This window comes from Bombus flavifrons, chromosome 9 (assembly GCF_040668555.2).
Source record: "Bombus flavifrons isolate JBK064 chromosome 9, iyBomFlav1_principal, whole genome shotgun sequence".
In the NCBI taxonomy this organism is placed as follows: domain Eukaryota; kingdom Metazoa; phylum Arthropoda; class Insecta; order Hymenoptera; family Apidae; genus Bombus; species Bombus flavifrons.
The window spans coordinates 6,759,717-6,784,874 of NC_138450.1; the positions used below are offsets into that span (position 1 = coordinate 6,759,717).

The 25,158-nt window shown below is 31.4% G+C and overlaps 1 protein-coding gene and 1 long non-coding RNA gene across 4 annotated transcripts in view; one reads left to right on the forward strand and one right to left on the reverse strand.

The window, feature by feature from the left end:
- Nucleotides 1–1,813: 1,813 nt before the first annotated feature.
- On the forward strand, nt 1,814–8,625 carry LOC138183597 (uncharacterized). Its single transcript, XR_011174092.1, has 3 exons — nt 1,814–1,929; nt 4,610–4,769; nt 8,495–8,625. It is a non-coding gene; the product is annotated as an uncharacterized LOC138183597 (long non-coding RNA).
- LOC138183593 (lachesin) overlaps nt 8,525–25,158 on the reverse strand; it is a 164,145-nt gene continuing 147,511 nt past the window's right edge. For all 3 annotated transcript variants that reach the window (XM_069120762.1, XM_069120761.1, XM_069120760.1), the window contains 2 exons: nt 24,704–24,850; nt 8,525–8,778 (listed from right to left, as the gene is read on the reverse strand). In XM_069120762.1, coding sequence (XP_068976863.1) covers nt 8,525–8,778; nt 24,704–24,850 — 401 coding nt within the window. The remainder of the gene's footprint in view (nt 8,779–24,703; nt 24,851–25,158) is intronic.

The following is a 25,158-nucleotide window of genomic DNA, read 5'->3' on the forward strand; positions in this document are numbered from 1 at the left end:
ACGAGTAAAGAAATGGAAGCTAAACCATTATGTTTTATTTATTATTTTACTATTACATGTATTTTTGTATATTATTGCAATTATGAGGAATGGTACATTTTGGATGTTTTATATCTTTTTGTGTCTCAGTTTCTTATAAGTGTGTATAAGTTTATAGATTAGTGGCTATCATCGTCCGAAATAGAACAGTGTGTGTAAGTACACTAAATATGATAATAATTGAAATGTTAAGATGAAAATTAATGAGTATGTGTATGCATGTAACCATGTTTCTATCCCAAGTAAAGTCAAAATTTAATTTACTAAAAGCATCTATATGTTAGTAATTATGAAAGAAAAAAGCTATTCCATTTTCTTCATTTAAACATTTCATTTATTGCAATTTATCTATCAATTCATGAAAAGTACGTAAAGACCTACGTAGTTTGATTACCATAGTAAATCCAAGCATCGATCATCAGAACGTGCAATAGAAATGGAATCGTCTTATACTGAAATTCTTAAATCTAAAGTTAAGACTAATAATGGTGGTTGTAACAATTTTCAATTACTACGAAGTTAAATGAATACTGCAGAAAAGTTTCGCGGTTTAATTTATGTATGAGCTTCGCAGGAAGTGCTGAACTTCATTCGCGATCAATCGCTGCTTCTGGACTGAAGCTTGCCCGTGTCTGACCTCTGCAGGGTATTGTCTGAACCTACTGATCATAGTTCTACGGATAATTCGTATATATGAATTTGTGAACTTTTGCTAGAATTGTCGAATTTTTATTAGTACCATCGTATGGTATCCTTCCCTATAAATAACAACTAGCAAATTTTTAAATAAATTTAGATACTATTAAATATCTCCGATCAAATTAAATAATTTCCATACGAAAGATCTTGTTATATTTTTAATAGTTGAAATGAATGAAAATACGAGTCATACTAACTGAAGATTTCTTTCGCTCAGTTACTCACATTCAGCTTTATCATGTTCCACGATATGTTCTATATTGAATATAATTCCTATGTTCACCATAGTCGGTATTTCAGAATTTGCAACACGAGGTCTCATAAGATACCAGATATAGTTCTTATCTTACCTGTGATAGTAACAGTATTGACAAAGGACAGGATAAACGTGATATTAAATGAAACATAGTACCTCACGGTCTGAAATACTAAGTTCGAGACAAATCAGAGTGTTTCTTACGCTCTCTAGAATTTACAACGTCGTGTTGATTGTAATTAGTCCGTATCAACGTGTTCCGTTTATTTAAACAAAAATTTAGTTAGCTCGATTAAATAAGCTTCTGGTAATTAAATTCACTTATTTGAACGTGAACTACTATTACAAGAAACGAGAAATCGTAATTAGTAAGGAGAATCAGTGTGATCTTACATGAACTTATATGAATTTGTATTGCGTCACGTTCAAATAAAAGAGATCTTATCGTATATTAAATATAAATTACAGATATTCAATAATTATCAGTTATTAAATAAAATAACGTAAGTAATTAAATTAATAATTGAAATAAAACAATACTTTAATATAATTTTATACTAGAAAGTAAATCAGTGTTGTGTGTGTGAAAATATATTACACTTATACATGTAATAATTAATTGTTGAACCACGGTATATGCTTAGAATTAACTTGTAAAAACATTTAATTTAATTTGAATTTAATTTGTAAAAGCAATAAAAAATTATAATAATGATTATTGTAATAAATTGTTTATGGCGTCCATTTGCAATAAAAATTAAAAAATTCTTGAATTTGATTGTGTTATAATGGAAAATTATTCTCCATAGTATCGGCAAAGGTCGTTACGATTCGAAGATCGTAACCTTACGAAGAGTGTCATTGGATATATAAGGAACACACAAGACGCGCACGGGCTCAGTTGTGCATGAACTCTCATACAATGAAGATCGAAGGTAAGAGTTTACTTGCTTAGTAACAGTTTATTTATTAATTTGTAACAATTAAATTATTGATCCATACCATTTGCGCTACCAATTTAGGACACTTAAGTCATTGATTCATAACAATTAAACTATTAATTCATAACATTTAAGTCATTAATTTATAACGTTTAAACTATTAATTTATAACAATTATACCATAAATTTATAACATTCAAGTCATTAATTTGTAACGTTTAAACTAATAATTTATAACAATTAAATCATCAATTTATAACATCTAAACTATTAATTTATAATATTTAAGTCAATAATTTATAACAATGAAGCGATTAATTTGTGTCAATTAAACTATTAATATATAACTATTGGGCCACTAATTTATTAGAATTGAATTATTAATTTATAACATTTAAATTCTTAATTTATGACATTTAAGTTATTGATTTATAACAACTAAACCATTAATTTATAACAATTAGTCGTTAATTTAAAACATTTAAGTTATTAGTTTATAACAGTTGAGCTATTAATTTATAGCATTTGAAAGTGATTGTGTTAGAATGGAAAAATCGGTTTTTATGACATCAGCAATAACAAGAACCGTTAACATTTGTTTGATCTTGTTGAGGATATATCACCTTGCATAATATACGCAGCATCGAACTCGCGTGCGAGGTAATATAAACTGGAAATATCATACAGTTCGGATCGAAAGAAGATATACCGTTAAATACAAAACATTTATGCTATTAATTTAAAGCAATTCTATTGTTAATTTATAACAACATACTATTAATTTAAAACAGCCGTATCATTGATTTAGAACAGTTATACCAGTAATATATAACAATTAAAATAATGATATTCTTAATTAAGAACCATATACTACTAATTAAAAATTATTATGTTCTTTATTTGTAACAAATGTCATCAAAAGCAATTGCGCCATCTGTTCCTGATAATGAAATTAATGATTTATTCCTTTTTATATAATTTTGCAATAAATCTAAAATGTAATCATATCAAGGCCAACAAGATCTCCTCATTCAATCATGCGTGCCTACGGTTGGTAAGTAGTATGATTTAGTTTCTTTGATGGTAAGTTCAATGTTCGAATATGATTATTTCAGTTTACATGCGAGCTTCCCCCCAATAAATAAATAAATACAAACTTTTAATGTATCTTTATTGTAAGATACTTGACAAATATCTCTAACCTCGTATAAATCTAACAGATTCATTTCACAATTTTATTTTTGTCTTCCTGAATTTTAAATTATTGTCACAACTTATATAGTGTTCTCCACTATTGAAAATTCTCATCATAGATAAAATTATTTAAAAACCAAGTATGACACGGTTAAGTATCCTTAGCAATTTCCAATCTGCTGCACCTTATTCTCCCACGGGAATTCCCTTGAGGGAATAGGATACAGAATACAAATTGGATAGTAGTTTATAATTAATAATAAGATATAATATTGCAAATGAAGAATATACATTTTCCAAATAGATAATACGCACTCTATTTTGATAATAATTTTCACTCTCTTGCGCACATGGGTAGAATACTACAAGTCGTCTAAATACATTCAGATTCTAATTAGTTAATTAATTTCAATACTCACTTCTTCTTTATCTTCTTCTCTACTTTTTTTATCATCAAATAGTTTTATATCTTCTGTTTGGGATAACATAAAGAGCTGTAAAATTAAACTAAATTACAACCATATTTAAGGATGTATCCAATTCTTTCACCATAATTATGCACTGACTTAAAACAAATAATTATATGTCTGCAACTAATTATTTTCCTAGATAAATGACTAAATAGTTAGAATAATTGAATAATGCCACTTATTTTTGGTATGGTATATTTTAAGATTCATTCGAGTCCTACGAAAATAAAAATTCCTCTTTAATCTCTGTATTTGTTCAAAACTTTAAGGAAGCATTACGTGAAAGTACAAAAATCAGTATCATAATAATATTACTCTGTGACACAGAAAAGTTATTAACTTACATGCAATTACGAAAATAATTTACCACGAAATTTACCCTCAAAAAATGACACCTTTCCTTATTATAGTTCTCCCATTTGCAATACCAACAAACAACGAAACTAAATATTTTAACCTTTTTCCAACGATAAAAATAAAAAATGTCGTACACCATTTGTAGATTTAAAAAAGTTGCAAAAATATTCTTCAAAGCGTTCGAAAGATGATTCTCCGTATTTATCGTACAAATAACTCAAAACTAACATAAACCGTGAAACATACATAATTCAAAGACATCGTTGTACGATTGTCTAACATTTATTGCCCAAGTATACGATAGAATACATTTTATTTACACGGGATGGAGGATGGAGAGGAAAAGTGGCAATGTGATCACAAATGCAAAAACTAACACGACATCGTCTTACAGCTTAACATATTTACATGTCCCTGAGGCTTAGTCTACACGTTATCGTACACACGCTATTATTTTACAATATACCACGTATAATCCTATGCGTTGAAAGCAACGATCCATATCGCGTACAGATCACGTTAGCTCTCACACGTTCTATTATATATTACATACAACGAGAAATCGTTGAAAGCTGGGCTAGAAAGAACGATGTGATAATGCACAGTTTCGTCGTTTCTTTCATTATCCTTGATTTATTACTTTTTTGTTTAAGGCCGAAAGATGATCGCCAAACACGCGTTCAAGAAGCAACGTCAACGTTAAGAGTATGTGTACAGGCGGATTATGGGGTCAATTCGCTCTACTTGCACTGATTTACCGTCATTCAAACGTCGACTCGAGGAATAGAAGGAATGCACGATGCACTGATCGAGGTACGTTAAAATATTACCCGGATCATCGATGTGTATTGCTTTACCGAGCAAAGATCAAGTTACTTGAATTTAAAATGTAACAGGGAAAAACAAAGAATTTTGTAAGATATTTTCTAATGTGGATTGGCTAATTGTAATTAGTAGACTTTCTACATTCATGAAAAATTGAAATCTTAACAATATATATAAAATATCAAAATAAAGTTATATTATTTATACTCTGAGACAAATTTCTGTTTATGTTATTTTTTTTTTCAATGTTGTTCATAAAAATATGAATTTGTATAAAGCAATCTGTAGTCTAACAATCACAAGTGCCACTTCTCCGATTCCGAAATCCAAGATAAATCTGGATTTTAACCTTTTTGTAACAATTCCCTCTGAACTGAGAAGATTTCTTTCCTATACAAATATATTGTGAGTAGTTTCTGATAATACGAAAAATATTCACATGAACATTTAAAAACTTCTTATAATTAATTACGATATGTCATTTTAGTATAAGTAGGAGAAATGAAAATGGGTATACAGATACAATTTTTCTTGAAATATCTCCAGGTTGATAGAAGGGAATGAGTTAATAAAAAGCTCTGACGATTTGATGTAACAATAACATATACATATATTTATGTGTTTTTGTTTCTATTGTTTCTTAAATTAAATTTTCTTAATTTAAACTTTTTCTAGTAAATATTTTCGGAAATAATCTATTGTTAATTAAAAATTTATATTTTTATAGACAAAATTTAATTGACATAATTTTTGTCTATTTTGAATTTTTTTTGTAATTCCTAAATCACAATTCATAACATTCTAATTTTATAATATAATAAAATAGCAACTCTGGTTATGATTGAGATTTCTGTCGTCATAAATAATTAGATCAATTAAAGGAAGAATAATCGTGTACCAGCCTTCTTTTTGTTTATATGCTCGAACATATGCATTGGAAACTCCATTTTTGCTCGGGTAAGCAGTACGTGCCTATGGTACATTAATCGATATTGTATCAATATCGTACTATTTTGGATAATCGTATCGTTAACTATTGGGTACAGTACTTGTGAACGCATTCATGGAACGATGAAGCCGTTGGAAGGGAGTGAGGTCACAGTTTCTCTCATAAACTCATTTGCATTTGTACCCATTACGAAAATGTAAGTGTAGGAATGTAGAGAACAAACAGTGTTTCTGAACTAGCTGGTCGAGTTTTGGAATTGTGTTTGTTGCTTATCTTTGAAGTGGACAAACTTATCGCATGTATGTAACCATAGAAAGCCTTCGCTACCTGAAACGATTAATTTTATAGCACGATAAAACTATGCTTTTATGGTTATTGCATAATACTTATGCTTGCAAAATTATGTTAGAAATTATTCAAAAATTGTACTAAATATTTGAAAAATCTGTAATTCTTCAAAGGGAACATAAATAATTGCAATTTCAATAGATACTGATTGTAAATATTTATAATAGCTAAAAACAATATTGATTATTGCTGAATTATTAAAAGTTATACCGTAAGTTTTAAATAAAATGCGAAATATTGAATCTTATTAATGTAAGTGGAATAAACCTTCCTAAATCAGCCATCTACTTCAGAACCACTTTATCATCACCATTCTGTTGCATGAATAAAATTTGATGTTTGAACTATGTCTGCTCTGATAACTAACAACTTATACCATGACACATGATATACATTTCTTTTTGAACATTGATAACATCTTTATAAAAATTTCAACAATGTTGTGTTCAATACTTTTATGTTGTTTATGATGGAATCAGAATCAGTCAAACAGAATGCAATACTTGAAATAAGTCTCTAACATAATTTAAAGCAATATAATTAAATAATTATAGTATTTATTCTTCGAGTCCTCTGTATGTACATACTAATTTAAAATGAAAATTTATAAAAGAAATCAAACTTTATAAGGAAAAAAGGAATTAAATAAATAAATTATTTAAATAATCTTAAATATTTTACATTCTTAATTATTAATTTGTTTTGCTTAAAAATATGGCATGAACGACACTAATGCGATACTATAATGCGACCAGAATATGGTTTTACGAATTTAGGAATGAATTTTACACTGTTGCGTGTTACAAATAATAGGCTTCGTTTATAATATAATCGAAAAAATTATTGTCGTAAAGCAAAGGCATGTCGCTACGTCACGAAACTGATATTTACATATACATATGTAGGTTAGGTACAAGCGTTACATATTCGCGAGAAACTACTCGCTTCGTGTCGGCGTTTTTTACAATGGAAACTTACAAAACGTTCGAAATATAAATTACATAAATACTTCGATCTTAAAATTAATAAATGCTATAATAAGAGTACGAACAACTTTATAAACAATTTTACATGTAATAGGTATATAAAAATCTATCAAAAGTAAATACAGGCGAAGACTTCATAAAAGCTTTTCTCCTTAAGATTTTGTATCACATAATATTTTTAAGCATTATTATAAATTATAATAGAACGTAGGAAAGTATAATATGTTGAGTCCAATCGATTTCGGTATTTCAGAACAAATAACAGTATACGCAAATTAGAAATTTCGAAGATATCCTCTCGAAGTTTTTGAACCAAGAATCGAATCTGTACGAAAAATTTGTCTTCAACACTTTCTTTTATTCTAACACAATTAATTGTTAACAACGTTTCATCGATACATGTTTATTCGACCGAAATAAAATGTATACTCAGACTGTTACTAAATTCTGATAGAACATGGAAGAAGAAACAGAGCAAGCTCCGTTGTTTTAAACAAACGCGCGGTTTTGTTGAGTAATTTGTCCGCCGGTAAAACTATTCGTAATCCTTTAGCTGTGGCTGAACTGAAATCCAATATAAAATCGAGAACGACATACTCGCAAGTCAATAGAAGGTTTTGCGCGAATAACATATTTTCATGGCATTACTATTTTAATTATTGGCGGCAAAATAATAATGGCAAAATGTTTGGATGTAGTATGATTTTTTAAATTATCTTTGATACTGATGATAAACATAGAAAACAGCTTCTGTTATTCTGTAGGTTAACATGGTTTATTAACATGATGGATAATTGACTGTTTAAATACTTTTCTGAACACTGCGGAATATACAGGTGCACTACTTCTACGCATATTTTCAGATTCGTTTTAAATTTTACCAATATAATCATGACAGTCGTACTACATTGCAGTGGAATTTAAAAATTCAAAATGTTTATAATATCGGCATAAAGGTTTTCTACAGTAAGCGTCCAAATACTTTTCTGAATCAGCGTAGATTATAAAAAAAAAGAAAATATAAAAAGTTTTACCACCTTGAAAAATACGTGTATATATCTAGTACATCCAAACTTTTCGTCGATATTATACGTCTGTAATAAATCTGCAGCCGTTTCCTCATAGCGTATACGTGTTTCTCCCGCAGCTAAAGGATTAACGAAAGAATAAAATCTTCTCGAAAAAAAAAAGAACGTGAACTGTCCCAAGCGTCCACTACGTTCTGAAAAGTCTTGATGTTAGAATACGCTTTTTCCAACACGTTCCCATTCAAATCTGTGAGAATTCACTTAGACAAAAAGTCCAAGAAACATTTAACTGGCTGGTCCTCGATGCACCTCGTACGATTACAATCTCAATCTGGTTGGTAGCTAGTATATTGTAAGTAACTAGCGTGACCCTGAAAACTCATCCGGACGCGAATTAATCAGTTTCAGGTGTAATAACGATCACAGAATTGTCTACGTCGACAAACCACCGGCTAAGATGACAGTAATCGCGGCGATGCCAAGATTTGCAAATAAATGGCAGTGAAAGTGCGACGAGGCAGTGGCCGATTGAAAATCAACCTGTTCATCATCGTTCTCGACGCCTTTCGGCATTGGCTCGTCCTTCATGCCTGTCGTGTTCCTTTCGTGACTGTGATCCATCTTCCAACTCTTCTTCGAATCTCGCCTGGTGTTCGGTCTACGCATCGTCGGCGATCTATCGATCCCTGGAAAAATATGAATTTACCGTGTTAAGAACACGTTCTTGGCTATGACTCGGAATTTACGGCGTGCTTGCAGCCGTACTCCGATCAAATGGTCGCAACTCTCGAAGAAATATCACTCGCCTTGTTCGAATCGAGTCGAGAGATCTTGTTTCGCGATTGGGAAACGATTTGTACTCCGAACCTATGATGAAGGGTTTTGGCTGCGCTTTTACGTCGAATCGCGAATTCAAATTTGCTATGCTTTATGGTATAGTGGGTACTGATGTTGTAGGGATCTGATTTTAATGTATTATTTGTGCATTCAAGAATATATGGATTCCATTTAGAAAGACGATATTGATCGCCGTATATTTTTTGTGTCCACATCATTCATCCATAACATCGTATTATGGTGCCCTGGATACCATTCAATTTTTGAGTGAAACGTTGTCGTGTATAGTAAACGATTTATAAGTTAATTGCAATAATGCTTTAGCATTGTATACCTTGTATATGTGATTTAACTCTATTTTATTTTATTGAAATTCTTCAATGTATTTCAATACGAGATTTCGCACGGTATTGGTAATGCGATTATATTGTATTTCATTATTGTGTCCATTGAGGTTGCGTGATCGAGCAAATGAATTTTAATAATTGTTTCGGATTAATTTAATAGTAAATCATTATTAACTGTTAAAAGAAAACACTGTTGCAAGTCGTGTTTTTTTAAATAACTCCAGATAATCTAAATGGAAAATTTGTCTTCATAAAATCCAAACATGAAAATCGAACAATATAAATACCTGATAATTACATGTGTAATATTTATCCATTAATGTTCATTGACAATTGAATTTAATTAGAATCATATTTGATAAAACGATATCAAATACCGAAAATTCAAATTTTACGTTAATTTTCAATGTGAAAGGTAGAAATCAAAAACCCCATTATAGATCTCGTAGCCAATGTTGCAAATGTAGATCTATGGACTGTCATACCCCTATCAGTTTCTCATAAATTCCCCATTATGTACGATACCGTGTTACTTGATCAGTGTTAAGTCAGTGCGCCATTAGTTTAACGCAGCTCTGACGAAGGTTCATCTATGGATTCAGTTCTATACATCTAACTTAATACTTAGAGCATATTGTTCGTAACCTTTAAGGATTAGAATGTGCAGCTTTGCGCTTCAGCAACTACAAGTTTTTGCGTTTTGAAGTTTATATTGTTATGGGAGCAAGTGAATTGTGAACAGTTATATCACGTACTTAAAGTTACTATTTTAAATTGATCAAATATACAAATGTTACTAAAATAAACAGTCAAGGCAATACCTAGATCAATTGCAAATAGCAATTTTGCACGTTCACTTTATCTTTGTTTTAATTATTTATATGTATATCTATATATTTTTTATATTTTAAAATAATTCCAATAATGAAAAAATTAGTTGCTTTACCTATAGATATATAGAAATAGAGCTTCCACGTACAAAATATTTTTTAAAATTATTTCATTTCATAGATTCTGATATCGGAAATAATAAGATATTATACAACTTAATCAGCAACGTAGTTAGAATAAGATTTGCATGTATTAAATAAAAGGCAAAATGAAATTTAAATAAAATTTAATTCTGAAGAGAAATCAGCATTCGCAAAGACCTGCTTCCATGACAAATATTTGTCCGTGGAACGAAATGCAACGGAATTTCACGATCTTCGAAGTCCAATTTACCGGGTTGATGAATAAAATAAAATTTCTTTACCGAAGGACTAAAACGTAACCTACTTGCTAGAAAGTTCAAGAGCAAATTGTTCGTAGGATGAGAAGTTGTAACACATTTAATTGAATATTGATTCTGTTTCTATTGTTTTAACGGAAAACGAGAATCGCTTAATTACTGTATTAACCGTATTTATCGTATTAACAATATGTTAAAAATATATTTTGCTCGTCTGAAATATTCATTATAGGTGCTTTATATTTTAGAAAATAGGCAATGTTACGGCATAGGATTATTATTAATAACGAATTGCAATATGAACTGAAAAACAGAAAATTAAAATACAGTGACTTATTGAGAAATTAGACGAATTAATTTACTAGATGATGTGCAGAAACAATTTTGAATAACTTGCAAGTAGTCAGAAGCGAAGAAAATGGTATATAATAATAGTCAATTTTACAATTCTTTTATCTGGGCCTGTAATGAAAATTTGCAAAATATATTTTGTACATTTATGCCAGTTGTATACATACTGAAAGCTTCATTGAAATTGGTTTATAGAGGAAAGAATCTTTAGATTTATTACAATTATAGGCTCAAACTTGTGAAAAATGGCGATTTCCACCATTTTCAATCGTTTGTACCTTAGAGCAACGTTAAACGATTTCGATGACATTTTCAGTATGTAGGTATGTAACTGACATAAATCTAAAAAATGTATTTTTTAAATGTTCAGTATAGGCTCAACTAAAAAAATTGAAAACTTGATCTATACTATTTTCTTGCCGATTCTGACCAATTTTTCTAAAATTTTTTTTAACCGTTATCTAGTAAACTAACCCACCTAACTTTTCAAGAAATCTTAAATCGTCCGGTCCAATTTACGAAAGTTACTCTGCTATAAAAGGTGTTCAAATACTTTCGTGAGTTACTGTATATCGAAATAAAAATTATTGGTTTCACAATGATATACACAAAAAAGTATAAAAAATTGTTATTGAAATACACATAGGGATGAATTATTAAATCCTTTGGTTTCGAATACATCGTTTTATCTACCGGGTAAAAATACATTGTTACGATGCGACAAAGACCACTAGGAAATACTTCGGACGCATTTCATATCATACAGGTCGGTAAAGGAAGAATGTTTCACATCAATGTAGCATCGTAATCCTATTACACCACCACAGTATATCGATAAGCGCTTTTGATTGTGCCAGTCTACGGTAATCTTCCATCATATCTACTGATTTGATAAGCTCGTTTGAAATCCGTTTCATCGGTGTGATTGTTACGTATACCGAAGTAATAGCATTAAATAGTATCTTTAGTACTCACGTTATGCCAACGCACGAAACAGGATACTGAGAGCTAATCTCAAATCAATATTCTTTCCCACACGTTCTACAATTTTGTTTTGCTTTCTGCATCTATGAGATGTTTAGTTTAATCACGTAGTATAAATGTTTATCTTAAATGGACACTTGAAACAATTTTTAGAAGCTTATTAATAAAATATATAATTTGATTGAACAGTTAGATCAATGCGTCAGTATCATTATTATACGTTAAAGAATAATTTGACATTACAACTGTATACATTATAATGACATTATAATGCGTACACAACTCAAGACAGAATTATCAATAAATTATCAACATAAAACCGGTAACAGAAACTCATTCTACTTTTCCATTTATTTATATCTATTATCCCATTATCCTATTATAACTAAGCAAACACTTCTTGAATAAATAATAAAACACGTATGTATACGACTCAACTGAACATCACCGCTAATCACTGTTTGCTCAAATAATTCAATGAAAAGGTACATGACTCAACTTAGGATACTAATAAACGTTATATCGAAACGCAAACGATGCCCAAATCGAAACCGAAGTGCTCACCTATAACGCCAAGATCTAGCACAGTATACATACTACATATAGCAACAACTTAACACCATAAACCAAAAGCACGATCTAAGCGAGGTTAAATCACTGGTATCCGAGAATCCATTCACTTAATCAATAAACCAATCTACAGCTCGATGTCCATCGAGCGGGACAGCGCATCGTGCGTGTAACGGATAGTCGCTGCGCGATGGCAACGCGCGTTATCGCCGATCTGTCCATTAATAAAGATGAACGTGCGGAATCTCATCAGCGCCACGAAGTCTGGCCCGGAGGATTTAATGCTCGTCAAATTGTGCGCCGTGGAAAGCCGCTTTACGTGAAATCGCGCGCGCGTGACCACGTGCCACCAGTGAAAGCGCCAGCAGCTTTTCACAGATATCGAGCAATAACCCGGGAAAAATAATCGACGAACTGTGCACAAGAACCACGTATTGGAACGTCGCGTGCCGTAAAAGCCGGAGTGCACTTGTCAGTTGCACGCCTCGTCGAAAACGTCCACCGTGGCCCCAGCGACGATATTAATTTTCTCCGTGCGCGGATCCTCCACAAGCGTGGCCCCGCGTTATTCGAAAATACACTTCTTCCAATTATTCCTTTAAACGGAGCTGGAAAGCGATAGCCCGGCTTCACTGTCATCTCTGTGGTTAAAGCTGCCGAAAAAGTCGATGCGTTCGACTGTTAAATAACCGACCGCGGGTCAGACGACGAAATTTCTTTCATCGGACAGTTGCAGCGTGAGGTAGGTTTGACAGTTTAGAGTATGTGGTGTGGTTACAGACTCGGATGCGAGAATGGTTGTATTGGAAATCAGTGGGATAGTGGCTTAATGATTGACGGTGCATTGAATTTTCCTTTTTTTTTTTTCTTTTTTTTATATAGAGTGCTTCGTTTGGTTTGGATTAATATTGGCGGAGTATTTTCATACTTCAGTAATATCGATGTGGATTATCTTCAAATGTATGGCTTTAATCGCTTTACCGATGTCATACAAATAAGAACGAGAATTAACTTTTATCGTTGAATCGTTTTATACTGATATATTAAATAAAAATGTACCACAAATGATACAAACATTAATTATACTAGGCACGTGATTTTTAATAATTACCAATTTTAAAAAATAAGAAACAGGGAGAGATAAGACTTTACATTTTATGAAAGAATTATTGAAACGGTTGTCCTACTTACAGTATAAGTATCTATGTCTGACTACTGTGATGCATGAATTTACTGCTTCTAGTATGTTACGTTTTTCTAAGACTCTAAATGTGTTCGTCTTTAATTTGACTAATATTTTACACTATTATCGAGATCTTTAATATTTCTGGCATGGTCCACAGCTTTAACATGACCTATAGATAGAAATCAAAAAGTATAAGATAAGGAGATATTTCACTCGACCAACCCGTATCTTAGCTTCATATGTATGTATAAGTTCGTAGGAGAACTTGGTTCTTGAAAACTAAGCCTCGGATAGAAGCATTTTATTCTAAACTTTTGATTTATGTTTGCGTATAGAATCGCCTTCTTTACGTTTGTATAACACTTTCAGCCACGGCCTATATATTTGTAACTACATATTTTCTGCTCTTTGCTTTACGATATTTTTCACTCATTCCTTAATCCAAAAACTCTCGAGTCTATTTTATAATACATTTATTATAATATGCACCATGTTATAACCAGAAGTAGAAAAGGAATTGCCTTCTAATTGAGTGATTCTATTACTGTTAATGTCTTCGAGGTCCTACTTCGCGTTCATACAGGGGAGAATCAATGAATGCTTATTATATTCTCGAATCGATAAAAGAGTGATGCTGCTAGGAAAAGTAAATTTTTGTGAAAGTCGGTTTGAAGAAAATTATTAGTTACTCGACTATTTAATAATGTGGATATTCTTTTCTCTGTTACAATTTACAAGATATTAATCTTCAAGTTTCGAAATTTCTAAAAAAGAATTTAAGCGTTATTGTGTGATACCATTCTTGTTAAATACTATAATTTTTATAAATGCCATATAACACTTCCATTATAGTAAATATTTCAGTTTTAAAGTTAATTTTTTCAATATATTTAAATTTACAATTTTTAAGATATTTTACTTTTCTATCGAATCGAAGACACGAACTGTATGTTTCTCGATCAGTCCACATAAATAGAGCTTTACTCCATAGTATAGCTGGATTGTTGCGCTCCGCCACGTCCTAGGAATTTCGTCGATAGTGCGATAAGCCCTTTGCTCTGGAGTCCTGCAACACCTTGGGGTTGTTGGGTCGGTTTACCACCTATTTTATCATAATCGATAGAATACAACAGATATTGGGAAATTTTCGAGCAGCTGTCCATCTTATCTGAAGGTATTTGTAACGAGACAATATCCCTGAAGAGTAAAACAGCTGAGACTCGAAATCCATATCTTCGTGCATGTCTGAGATTCTTTCACTAGGAAGAAATTACTTGATTGTCTGTAGTTTGTAGTTGCGAACTCTGACGAACAATTCAGCAATCTCATAATGTACACGGCAATATGAACGTCGAAATTACCGATATTACGTATTACATATCTCATATTACTTTATTTAAAAACGTTGAGATTGAAGCTAAATCTTTTCTTTTTTAAAGGAGTCTTTTAGATATTTTACTCTACACATCAGTTTCTTAATAACTTTGTGAGAACGGCTTTTCTGTAATTAATCAAAAAGTTATTTTTGCTGTGGCATACTATGAGGATTACGTTTTAAAACTTTGAAGATGAATATCTCTATTTTGGTAAGGCTAGACTTTCTAACAATTAAATTGTATATAGTTAATATATTAAATAACGCATCGTCAAAATTTCTATGAAATTGCAAGAAAGTTGGTCTACGCTACACATACCTTAATCGATAGAATAGAAACCAGGTGAATTGTTGGATATCTTCCTAACAATGTCTACCTCAAACTTTGGATGTAGAAATTTACACTTATCTTTTACACTATAATCTGAAATATCTGATTATTCCTCATATCACTATCATTAAAAATTTAGTTACTCGTATTTGCAACAAATTCTGTTAATATTTCTTAACTCTTTCAACTCTACGAATATTTAAACACATTCGATAGAATCTGAAATCATTTTCATTGATTAAAAGTATGCAATTTAGTAAATTTACGATACCAAAATTTAGAATCATTAATGTTTCATAGAAGTTAAGAACTCTCTCGTTAAGAAGGCTCTTAGAATTCTTTTTTAGAACATTCTGTAATCAAAAATTTATCGAATTAAACACAATCACAATCTATATATACCTGTAGCATTGATTTCGAATCAATAGCAAAATTAATAGGAGATTCAGTATACCTCTAGAAAAAGTTTTCAGGTCATTAGTACAAATCAGTTAAATTGTAAAATTATATTAGCTTTTCCAATATATTTTGTATGTAATTGGTATATAGATTATATGTAAATTATATGTAAATTATCATGTATCGTTGAGTTTGCAGAACTGTATTAAAATGTACGGTTGAATATCATGGCAATATATCTATTTCTATTTTTATTCACGAACAGAACTATCCTACAACTCTATCTTACACCGAAACCGGAGGTAGTCGACAAATAAAATTTTCTTCAGAAATGTTTGCGTAGTAGATTGTCAATTAGATTTTGCATTTTGTCGAGAAGATTCTCCGTTTTGGTACACGAATCTTGAAGGAACTTATGATTCTTAGACAAGTAATTTATGACGTACTTCGCAAAGTCTGAGGAAATTATTTTCACCACTTCGTAGGATTGCTAAGGAAACACAAGCATAAAATATATCTTGCTTTCATGTACTTCGCTCTCTTTTGTGACATACAAGGATAAAAAGGAAACGATAACAGAGAAGTAGCGAAATCTAACGAATGAAAATTATACGAAGAAAATATTTCTACATCACTTAATGGCGTTCCGAACGCTGAATCGATTTGTAATTAGCTCGTTGTACGTTTCATAGTGATTCGAATTCCAAGTTAAATCTTAATGTGCATACGTGGCGTCTGCTGCAATCGGAGATTCGTCTAAGTAAATATTAAATCGTACGGTGTTCGATAATCAAACTTGCTCTTTGTTTATATAGGTTTGCGTTGTTGAATTTAATTTCAACGATGTAATTGCATTTGTTTCGACGGCAATTGTGCAGTCACGTTTGTTCGTAATTATAAACCATATTGTGCATCCGAATTTGCTTGAATGCACATAAGGGCCATATAACATACACTGTAATATTATTTTTTATTGCGTCGCCAATGCAATAAACGTGAATTCTTGCGTGAAAAAATGGAAAGGGCCAAAATGTAATATTTATCGTAATATTTTACAATATATAATGTAAAATTATATATAATGTAAACGAGCAAAAATATTAACGATATTTTATTGAAACAACAGTAAAAGGTCTTCAATATAAAAACGTTCCTGTTTCAGATGATATTAAATATAATTAAAAAATTATGTAATTTCAGCAATGAGTCCGCGAAAACCTCAAACTCTATCAAGGTAATTTTTTGAAGTTCGATATGATTGTAAACTTTGAATTTTTTAATTTTCAATTTTCAAAATTCAATTAGCTAAAGAAACATGTATCTTTCTGGAAATAATTTTTTGAACTATATAAATTGCAATTTCTTTCCTTACGGGTTATTAGTATTTTAAAAACATGAGCTAATAATTGAAGATTAATTGATAACTTGAAGAATCAATTAATTTGTAGGTTTATTTTCGTTACAAGTTTATTATTTGGAAATTAATTCGATATTGACATTTGCTAACATTGTTATCGTACATACACGTGGTAGACGTAAAACAAGCCTACGAGGTTATATTATAGTGTAGTCTAATGATAACGTTGGCACTTCAATGCAATTCGATTCTAAAATTGTTTGACTGTAGTACTTCAATACCCTAGTTCCAATTAACAAAGTAGAACTAGTGGTTTGACTAAGGATTCAGGTATTCAAAAGACTAACAGAAAATTGAAACATGATTTTTTCTTATTTCAGATCGATGTTTGTACAATTTTTAACTACTACCGGTTAGAAATACAAAGCAACACAGTTATTTAATAAAATCAAAATCGTGTAATATTAGCTGTTAAGAATTTACATTAAATGTCATGAATTTTGATGATAACATTAATAATCACGATAAATTTTTATAAAAATTGCAAATGTCTTGAAGCTAAACAAATCAGCTACAATTAACTCTGTTTTTACCCGAGTACATGATTAGTATTGAATCTTTCAAAAACCACATTACATGCTTCCATAAGTTTATTTGTCGCGGGGAAATAACATGAAAAATCATGAGTTTAAAAGTAGATTTTCTAAAATAATCTTTGTAACACCATCGCTTCTCTTTTACATTTTAATTTATAGAATAATGTGACTTTTAAGTGATTTATCTATATATTTACCTATATATATACTTGTGATATTTTATGTACTTCAGTTCAATGGATTATCGATAAAATAATTTTGGAAAACTCGAAAGTTATAGTAATATTTCATCAAAAGTTGCCACTAAAATCCGTAATGTGCTAAGGCATCCTGCCATAACTAAATATATCTCGTTGAAACACGAATTAAACTCAAACTTAACTTATAATTCATGGTTTAATCTAGGCTCACCCTGCCAATATCTTATCTGACAAGTCAGATTAAACCCAGATCTGTACAATCTATCTAATTCTAATCTAACATTCCCAACATATCTGACACACGCAGAATGCTTTATGCCCATATATGTATACGTCTACCTACCTAATCCAATAATTACGCTATTAATCATCCCTCCCTAATCTATTTCTATTTCATTCCAAAAAGGTCCTTATAATCTTAAACAACATCATTTGAATATTCTTTGAGGATACATAACAAATGTTAATAACAACCATTTAACCATTGTAGTTTCATATCAAATTAAACCTGATACTCTATTGTATTCCTTCTTCTTCGATATACAACAGATGACATATATTTTCTACTTTGTAATTTAACCTAACAGTATTACGTCATTTGGATCATTTTCAACGCAATCCTGTTCTTTCATATTTATGCAATTCTTTAAATTCAAGAAAAATATGAAAGAAACATTGTTGATATATGTGATAATCATGGTTGAATTTTCTGCTAAAATTTTCCCCCAAGTATTAAAAACTTTCTTTTCGTCGAAGCAAAAGCAAGATTGCAATATAAAAATTTGGAAATTGCATGATAAAAATATACTCACTTACATACGTAAATATATTTTGGAAACTAATAATCGTAAAAGATCTGCGCGAGTCATAATCCATTCAACTTTCATCAAGGGTTAATTGCTGTCAGAGCAAAACCAATCACAGCTCGAATCCATCTTGAAAACACATTCATCCCTTTAATTTCCTCTTACTTCTACCATTTTTCCATCACCCTTCTTACCATTGTCTGGTAATTCGTTCTTCTCTCGCTCGAACGAGGTTTCCATCGAAATTAATCGACTTTAATGAAGCATATAACCTAGCCTGATCCGTTCTCCCCTGCTAATTATTGCCTTAACGTTGTTAAGCACGAACGACACGGGGTTTAAGAAAAGAATCGAAGGAAGGGAACGAGCTCGAGGTGCGTTTCAATAGAGCGCGAATTATTGAATTCACATGGTAGGGCCAATTACTCGAGGAAATGCTAGCGATGGTTGCACGTTGTGTCGCTCATTTTATTTACAATTATCGATAATTAAGAACGTGCCAGAACGAGTCGTTGCTCTTTCTCTCTCTCCTTCTCTTTCGATGCATCGTCATGGAATGGTGGTTTTCGTTAACTCCGTCCCCATTTCTCTTTCTCCGTTTCATTCCGCGTGCTCGTTCTCCTCTCTTTCCCTTGGCTTTCTCGCCGGCCGATACTCTAATCGGGCGACCGATTAATTATCAGCCAGAACCGAGAACGAACCGTGAATAGATGCCTAGCCGTTTAATCGTATGCATACCATTCGGAAATCACGTTCCACAGTTGAAATTTTGTTCAAGGAACTGGAAATGCACGTACGATGTTCTTTTTTTTTCAATGAAATTCTGTAAAGGGTGGCATAAATTAGGTGGAAAATGAAGGGTTGTGCTACGCAATCTTTAGAGAAATAAATCTCTCCATGGAGTTTCCTGCACTGGATAGAAACATTGCAAGCGTCATACAGTTTTGTGTAATGTTTGGTTTATTCGCTTGTTTGCAAGAAGAATAAAGCGCTGCGTAGACTTGCGTTTACTATTTTTGGCTATAATTATGACATAAATTATTAACATATTTACTAAGAAAGACCAGTTAATTCGATCACTAAGGTTATTCAAGTTTTTGAGAATACTAATTTTTTTGTATTTTATATTTTTGAATTATGACTTATAATTATATTACCTTCTTTTTGTATTTGTATTTGCGTTTCATCTTTGCTGAAGATAAATTGTATCATATTTATTTTTGGCGAAACAAAAATCGACATATTTCGAATTAGTCTTCGTTAATTTCAATTTCAGTAGAAATTTCTGATTAAGTTATTATGTCTGATTAGTATTCTACACTTTTCAATAGCAAATAGTATAACAGCTATAGAAACTATAAACTGTCTTAACTATTTCAAAAGTACTGAACATATTCCTGACTTATTTCTTTTTACATAAGTCTTTATATGAGTCTCAATAATCTTTCCATATAAAAAAAAAGATTATAATGGAACGTGATTTCCCTTGAAATCAATAACTGGAATCATTCGAGTGGTTTAGGCCGCGTGAACATGCCCAGTACAGGCACGTGACGTTTATGTAGGAAATTTTGACATGATATGATGCGACATGACGTGCTATACGACCCGTCATAATTTAAAGCTGTCTGAAATTCTCTGGCGCCGGTTTAGTCTTTCCTTTTTTCTTCCTGAATTACGGTACTAACATCATTAGCTAACGAGAAAGTACCTGCAAGACGATGTTTCTCTTTGGCCTCTAACTTCTCGAGTTCTTTGAGCCGAATGCAAACGTTTGCAGTAGTTTAAAAAAGGTGTATGATGCAATCTTCTTGTAAAGGATCGTAAAGGTTTGTAAAAGGGGTTAATTCTTATTACGAATGGGAATAACTACAGAGAAATAATTCGAGTAAAATAAACGAGCCTGGAGCTGGTACGTATATGTTAACACGTGACATATCAAATTTTTCTATCCTTGTCTGTTTAACTTAACGTTTCTTCTTTAATTATTTATTCTATTACTTTATTTATAAACTCGATACAAGTTTCGTATCAAATCAATTTGTACTTGGAGCAGTTTATTTTCATTTAAAAACAGAACAAAGATTTGCGGAATAGGTTTCTGTCAATTTATAGAAATTGATGAGATTTATTTGACCAAGTAGCGAGTTCTATCGCAAATATACATTTTCTTGTTTCTATTTTTCGATAGATAACATTTACGATTATGTTATTGCGTTCAGTTTCAATATTAAAAATTTCTTCGTGGACAATTAAACCTCGCTTAGTTCAAATGACGTTCGTTTGTTTTAGACCATAACCAAAACGGAAACTCCCTTGTGACGTCTAGTTTCAAGTATAACATTCGTATAGTATGACACGGACATAATCTCGTGAACCAACCTCAGCGTTTAATTTACTGCACACGACATATCTCGTGAGCTCTGGGTCACTGTGTTGAAATTGCGATTAAGAATCTAAGAAAGTAAAGCAATGCATAAAAGCGAATGTGTCTTTTCTTGAATTTATGAATCAGTGAATTGAATTAAATAAGAAGCAAAGTATAGCTATACTTCTAATTGTTTTTGAACGTAACTATCTTTTTTCATAACAGCGTGTGCCTGACATAAAATTCATACTGTCATAAATTTAATGCCGTAAATCGGAATGAGATTTGAAATTAAAACAAAGACTCATTAAAGATTCATTAAATTACAGGTCAATATTGTTCTTCAGCAATTAACAAAATAAAAGAAAATATCGGAGCTCCTGAAATGAGGAAGTTGTTAGCAATGATGTATAAGCTGTTGGATAAGAGTTCCTTGAAAGCGACCATTACGATGTAGATTAATACTTCATACGTAAAGTGTTGTAGCAGTAATCTGGATATTTCTTTTATCGCCTCTCATATGTCATAACTGGACTGCGCAATTTTATGCATTTATGCGAAAATTAAAGATAGAAAAATGCAAAACATGCATCTAAGATTTGTGATATATGAAATATCCAAAGCAAAGTAATGGTTATAATTCTTAATAAGTAAATGTAGAATCTCTATTTAAATCCTATCTCTTTGATTGCATCCATAAGACTAATAAGACTAATTTGCCTAAAAATCCATAGCCAAGTCATAGCTATATCATTCTATTAAAATTGGCATTGAGAATGTAAGAAGATGATACTACATAGAAGCAATGTAAGATAAGAGACAGAAAGTGTGGAGAAAGATTAACATTTTAAATTATTAATACTCACGATTTATCATTTTGAGAGATTCAATGGCGAGAATAAACTGATTAGGATTCTCTGTTTCTTTGAACTTGAGGTGTTTCTAATTAGTACAGTATCATCAAATTTGCTCGAGTAAGATTACACACGGTTTAGACGCTTTCTCGAAGTAAATAAGGTTTACACAGCTCGCCTGACTGTGGACGCGTATGCTTGTATAATTAATCCGAATTTCACCGGCTAAATTACTTTCCGAACCGGGTGTAAGGAAGCATCGTGATAATTAACAAGTTACAAAACTAAAGCGAAGCTGGAAGAAAGTTCAGCCATTATTTGTAACACGTTACGTATTTAGCGTAATAAATTTTTCGCGTTTCAACCAACACGTAACGAAGAAGTTTCTTCACGTAGTGAAACGAAAATCGTTAATAACATAGTGAAAGAAAAAGGAAGAGAGAGGAGCTAAATGGTGAACAACACGGAACTCTTGTTTTATATTTCTTCTGATCGCTAGCTACCAGTTAATGGCATTCATACTTATACTTTGTTTTAGCTTAATAAACCACCGCTATATCTGGTTTCATGAGTAATAACTTGCATTTACTGGTTACTTTTGAAGAATCACTTGTCATTAGATCTAGTTTTTATGTTGAAAGGCAAATTTATAAAAATTTCCTCTAAACTTCTCACATCTGTCAAAATAATTACCATCCTTCTATTAAAATCTTTGTTTGAATAATAAAGTTAGGATGAACAAAGTTTTATAAAGTAACCAGTAAATAATTTATTAATTTATTCTCCACCTCAATTAATCCGTAAAACTAATCCCCTAACTTTTCGGTAGAACCACTTAAGCTTAACCAAAGCACAAGTTATACGATCGTTACATTTAATCGTAGTAATAAAATTCGATCTACGAACCCCTCCTTGGGATTCCGATAAAATTAGCGTGCGCGATAGCCCCGATTTATGAAAATTTTTAAACGACACTGGACACAGTAATTCCATATTACACGCGCTAATTGAATATCGCGAATTCTAACGACGACTCCCGGTGGTTCAATTATATTGTACTTCTGTTATTTTGCGGCAGTATTGAACCAGATGGCTGATATGCATACGTTATTTAAACAATTTTAAGCCGACTGACGCATCAATGTCGATTGCACACCACTTAAAACAAATGTATCCCTTTTAATCCTTTGGGGATAGATTTTAGCAACATGTATATAAACGCAGCAATATAATAATATAGACTATAATATATATAATATATATCCTACTTATAATAGGATTAATTCTAATAAGTTTCAGTAATACCAAGGAAGTTATAGCAATTGGTGGTGTGCAAAAGTTAGTAGACAAATAGATTTTTTACTTTATATTCCAAAAGCGATATCTAAGAGAATCTTAACCAGTATATGAGATGTGAGAGCATACCAAGTAAAAGAACACGGTACAAATAAATAGATACTATCATACAGTTATATAATATTATTTAAAATTCCTTTAAATACCGCTCTCGAAATATAAAGTAAGAGATCTAGCTAGTCGGAAATTTTTGCATACTTTTTGTTAAAGTCCATCTTTGACCTGAAACAGTGATCAAAGTGGAACTACGTTTATTAAGATGAATTAATTGACTGCGATAGAGTGCCCCGTAAAGTCCTTGCTACTCGAAGTTCATCGACAAAATTCAAGTGGGATTAGTCTCTCTTTCTCCCTCTGTCCTTTTCCCTTGATTTTCCTCATCAACTCTCGCACCCTCGATTCGATATTATCGAGTAGTTACAGAGCCATGTAATTAACGGAAGTTACGATAACGAAAGGATTTCGAGAACTGATAAGCAGAAAAGTTGCACAGTTATGAAATTATCACGCAATTACGACCGTTGAACAAATTCGTTTGACTTGACGACGTATGAAACCTCTTGTTCTATGAACCTTTTTTTTATTAAAAATAATAACACGATAATCGTAAAATCGAAAACATTAAATGTTCAGAAGTTGTATTAATTAATCCTAACTTTTAGATAACTTTTCTGTTCCGACTTTTAATTATAAGCTTTATATCGCTCATTGCCAGATTATTTATTGTATCTCTAGAATTCTATGTTGTATGTCTTTTAAGTAATTTACTTTGGCCTTTGAGTTTTAAATCTGCATCCGTACAATAAGTGGTTGGGTATTATATTGCTATTGTAAATTATTTTACAATAGTATAACCAATTTTAACTCTGGGTATAATTGATTCTTCTACGGTAACATGTATTTATAAAATCACGATAAGGAATTTGTTTAATGCATTCGTTTAAAAGATTTTTATTTTCTATTGGTTTTAAGCTTCAATGAATAACGTGGATTACGTTATACATGTTGTAGAAATTACCAGAGAACTCTGGGCGGAAGAAGGATTTTATGAAACGCACAATTTTCCGTGTATTTTATTATTCGCTTTTAGAAGCCTGTGTAATATTTATGATTGGAGCTACCATGTGATTCCATTTTATTATAAAAGAGACGAATTTTTTAGCGACTGTAGCGCTCTCTAGTTTGCTGCTTGGTTAGCACGTTATTAATTATTGCAAGCTTGTAATGTTTTTAATGGATATCAGCATACGACTTTATTTAGTTCTACATTAAACAGAATGTTCGATAAGCTTTTCATAAAATATGTGATTTTTTAACGATACCTGGTACCTATCATTTCAAGCTCACAGTATATTTCCGCACAGTAATTGATAGAAGAGATATCAAGTATTCATGACAAATAATATGCTTTTCTCTGATACAGTGTATTCTGAACTATAAATAATAAAATTCAATTTACTCACTGTAAAGTTTGATTTTTCCATCCATTTCTCCCAATGAATTTTTTGCCACGCATCTGTACGACCCGAAGTCTTGGGGCTGTATGGATTTTATAGTGAGCCTCATGGTTATCTCGTACCCCTTTGGAATTGTTTCAACCTTATAATTGTCTGGAAGCAAAAACGTAGAGAATCTTTGCATGGAATCGTTTTAATAATTTCTTAAAAATAAATCAAAATATCAAATCAGATAAGAAATGAAAACTAAAGCGGTAATTAACATCGGACGAGTAACAAAAGCATTATGGTCCAATGTTTCTCCACTATATTTTATATCGCATCGTCTTTCTCATAAAATCTTTGAGACGAAAGCACACACAAAACCATCAGATTTCTCAAACCATACCAGTGACCAAGACCAGTTGGAAACCACTGGCGATAGTCTAATAACGCGGGTCCCAAGAAAAACGTATTTTCGC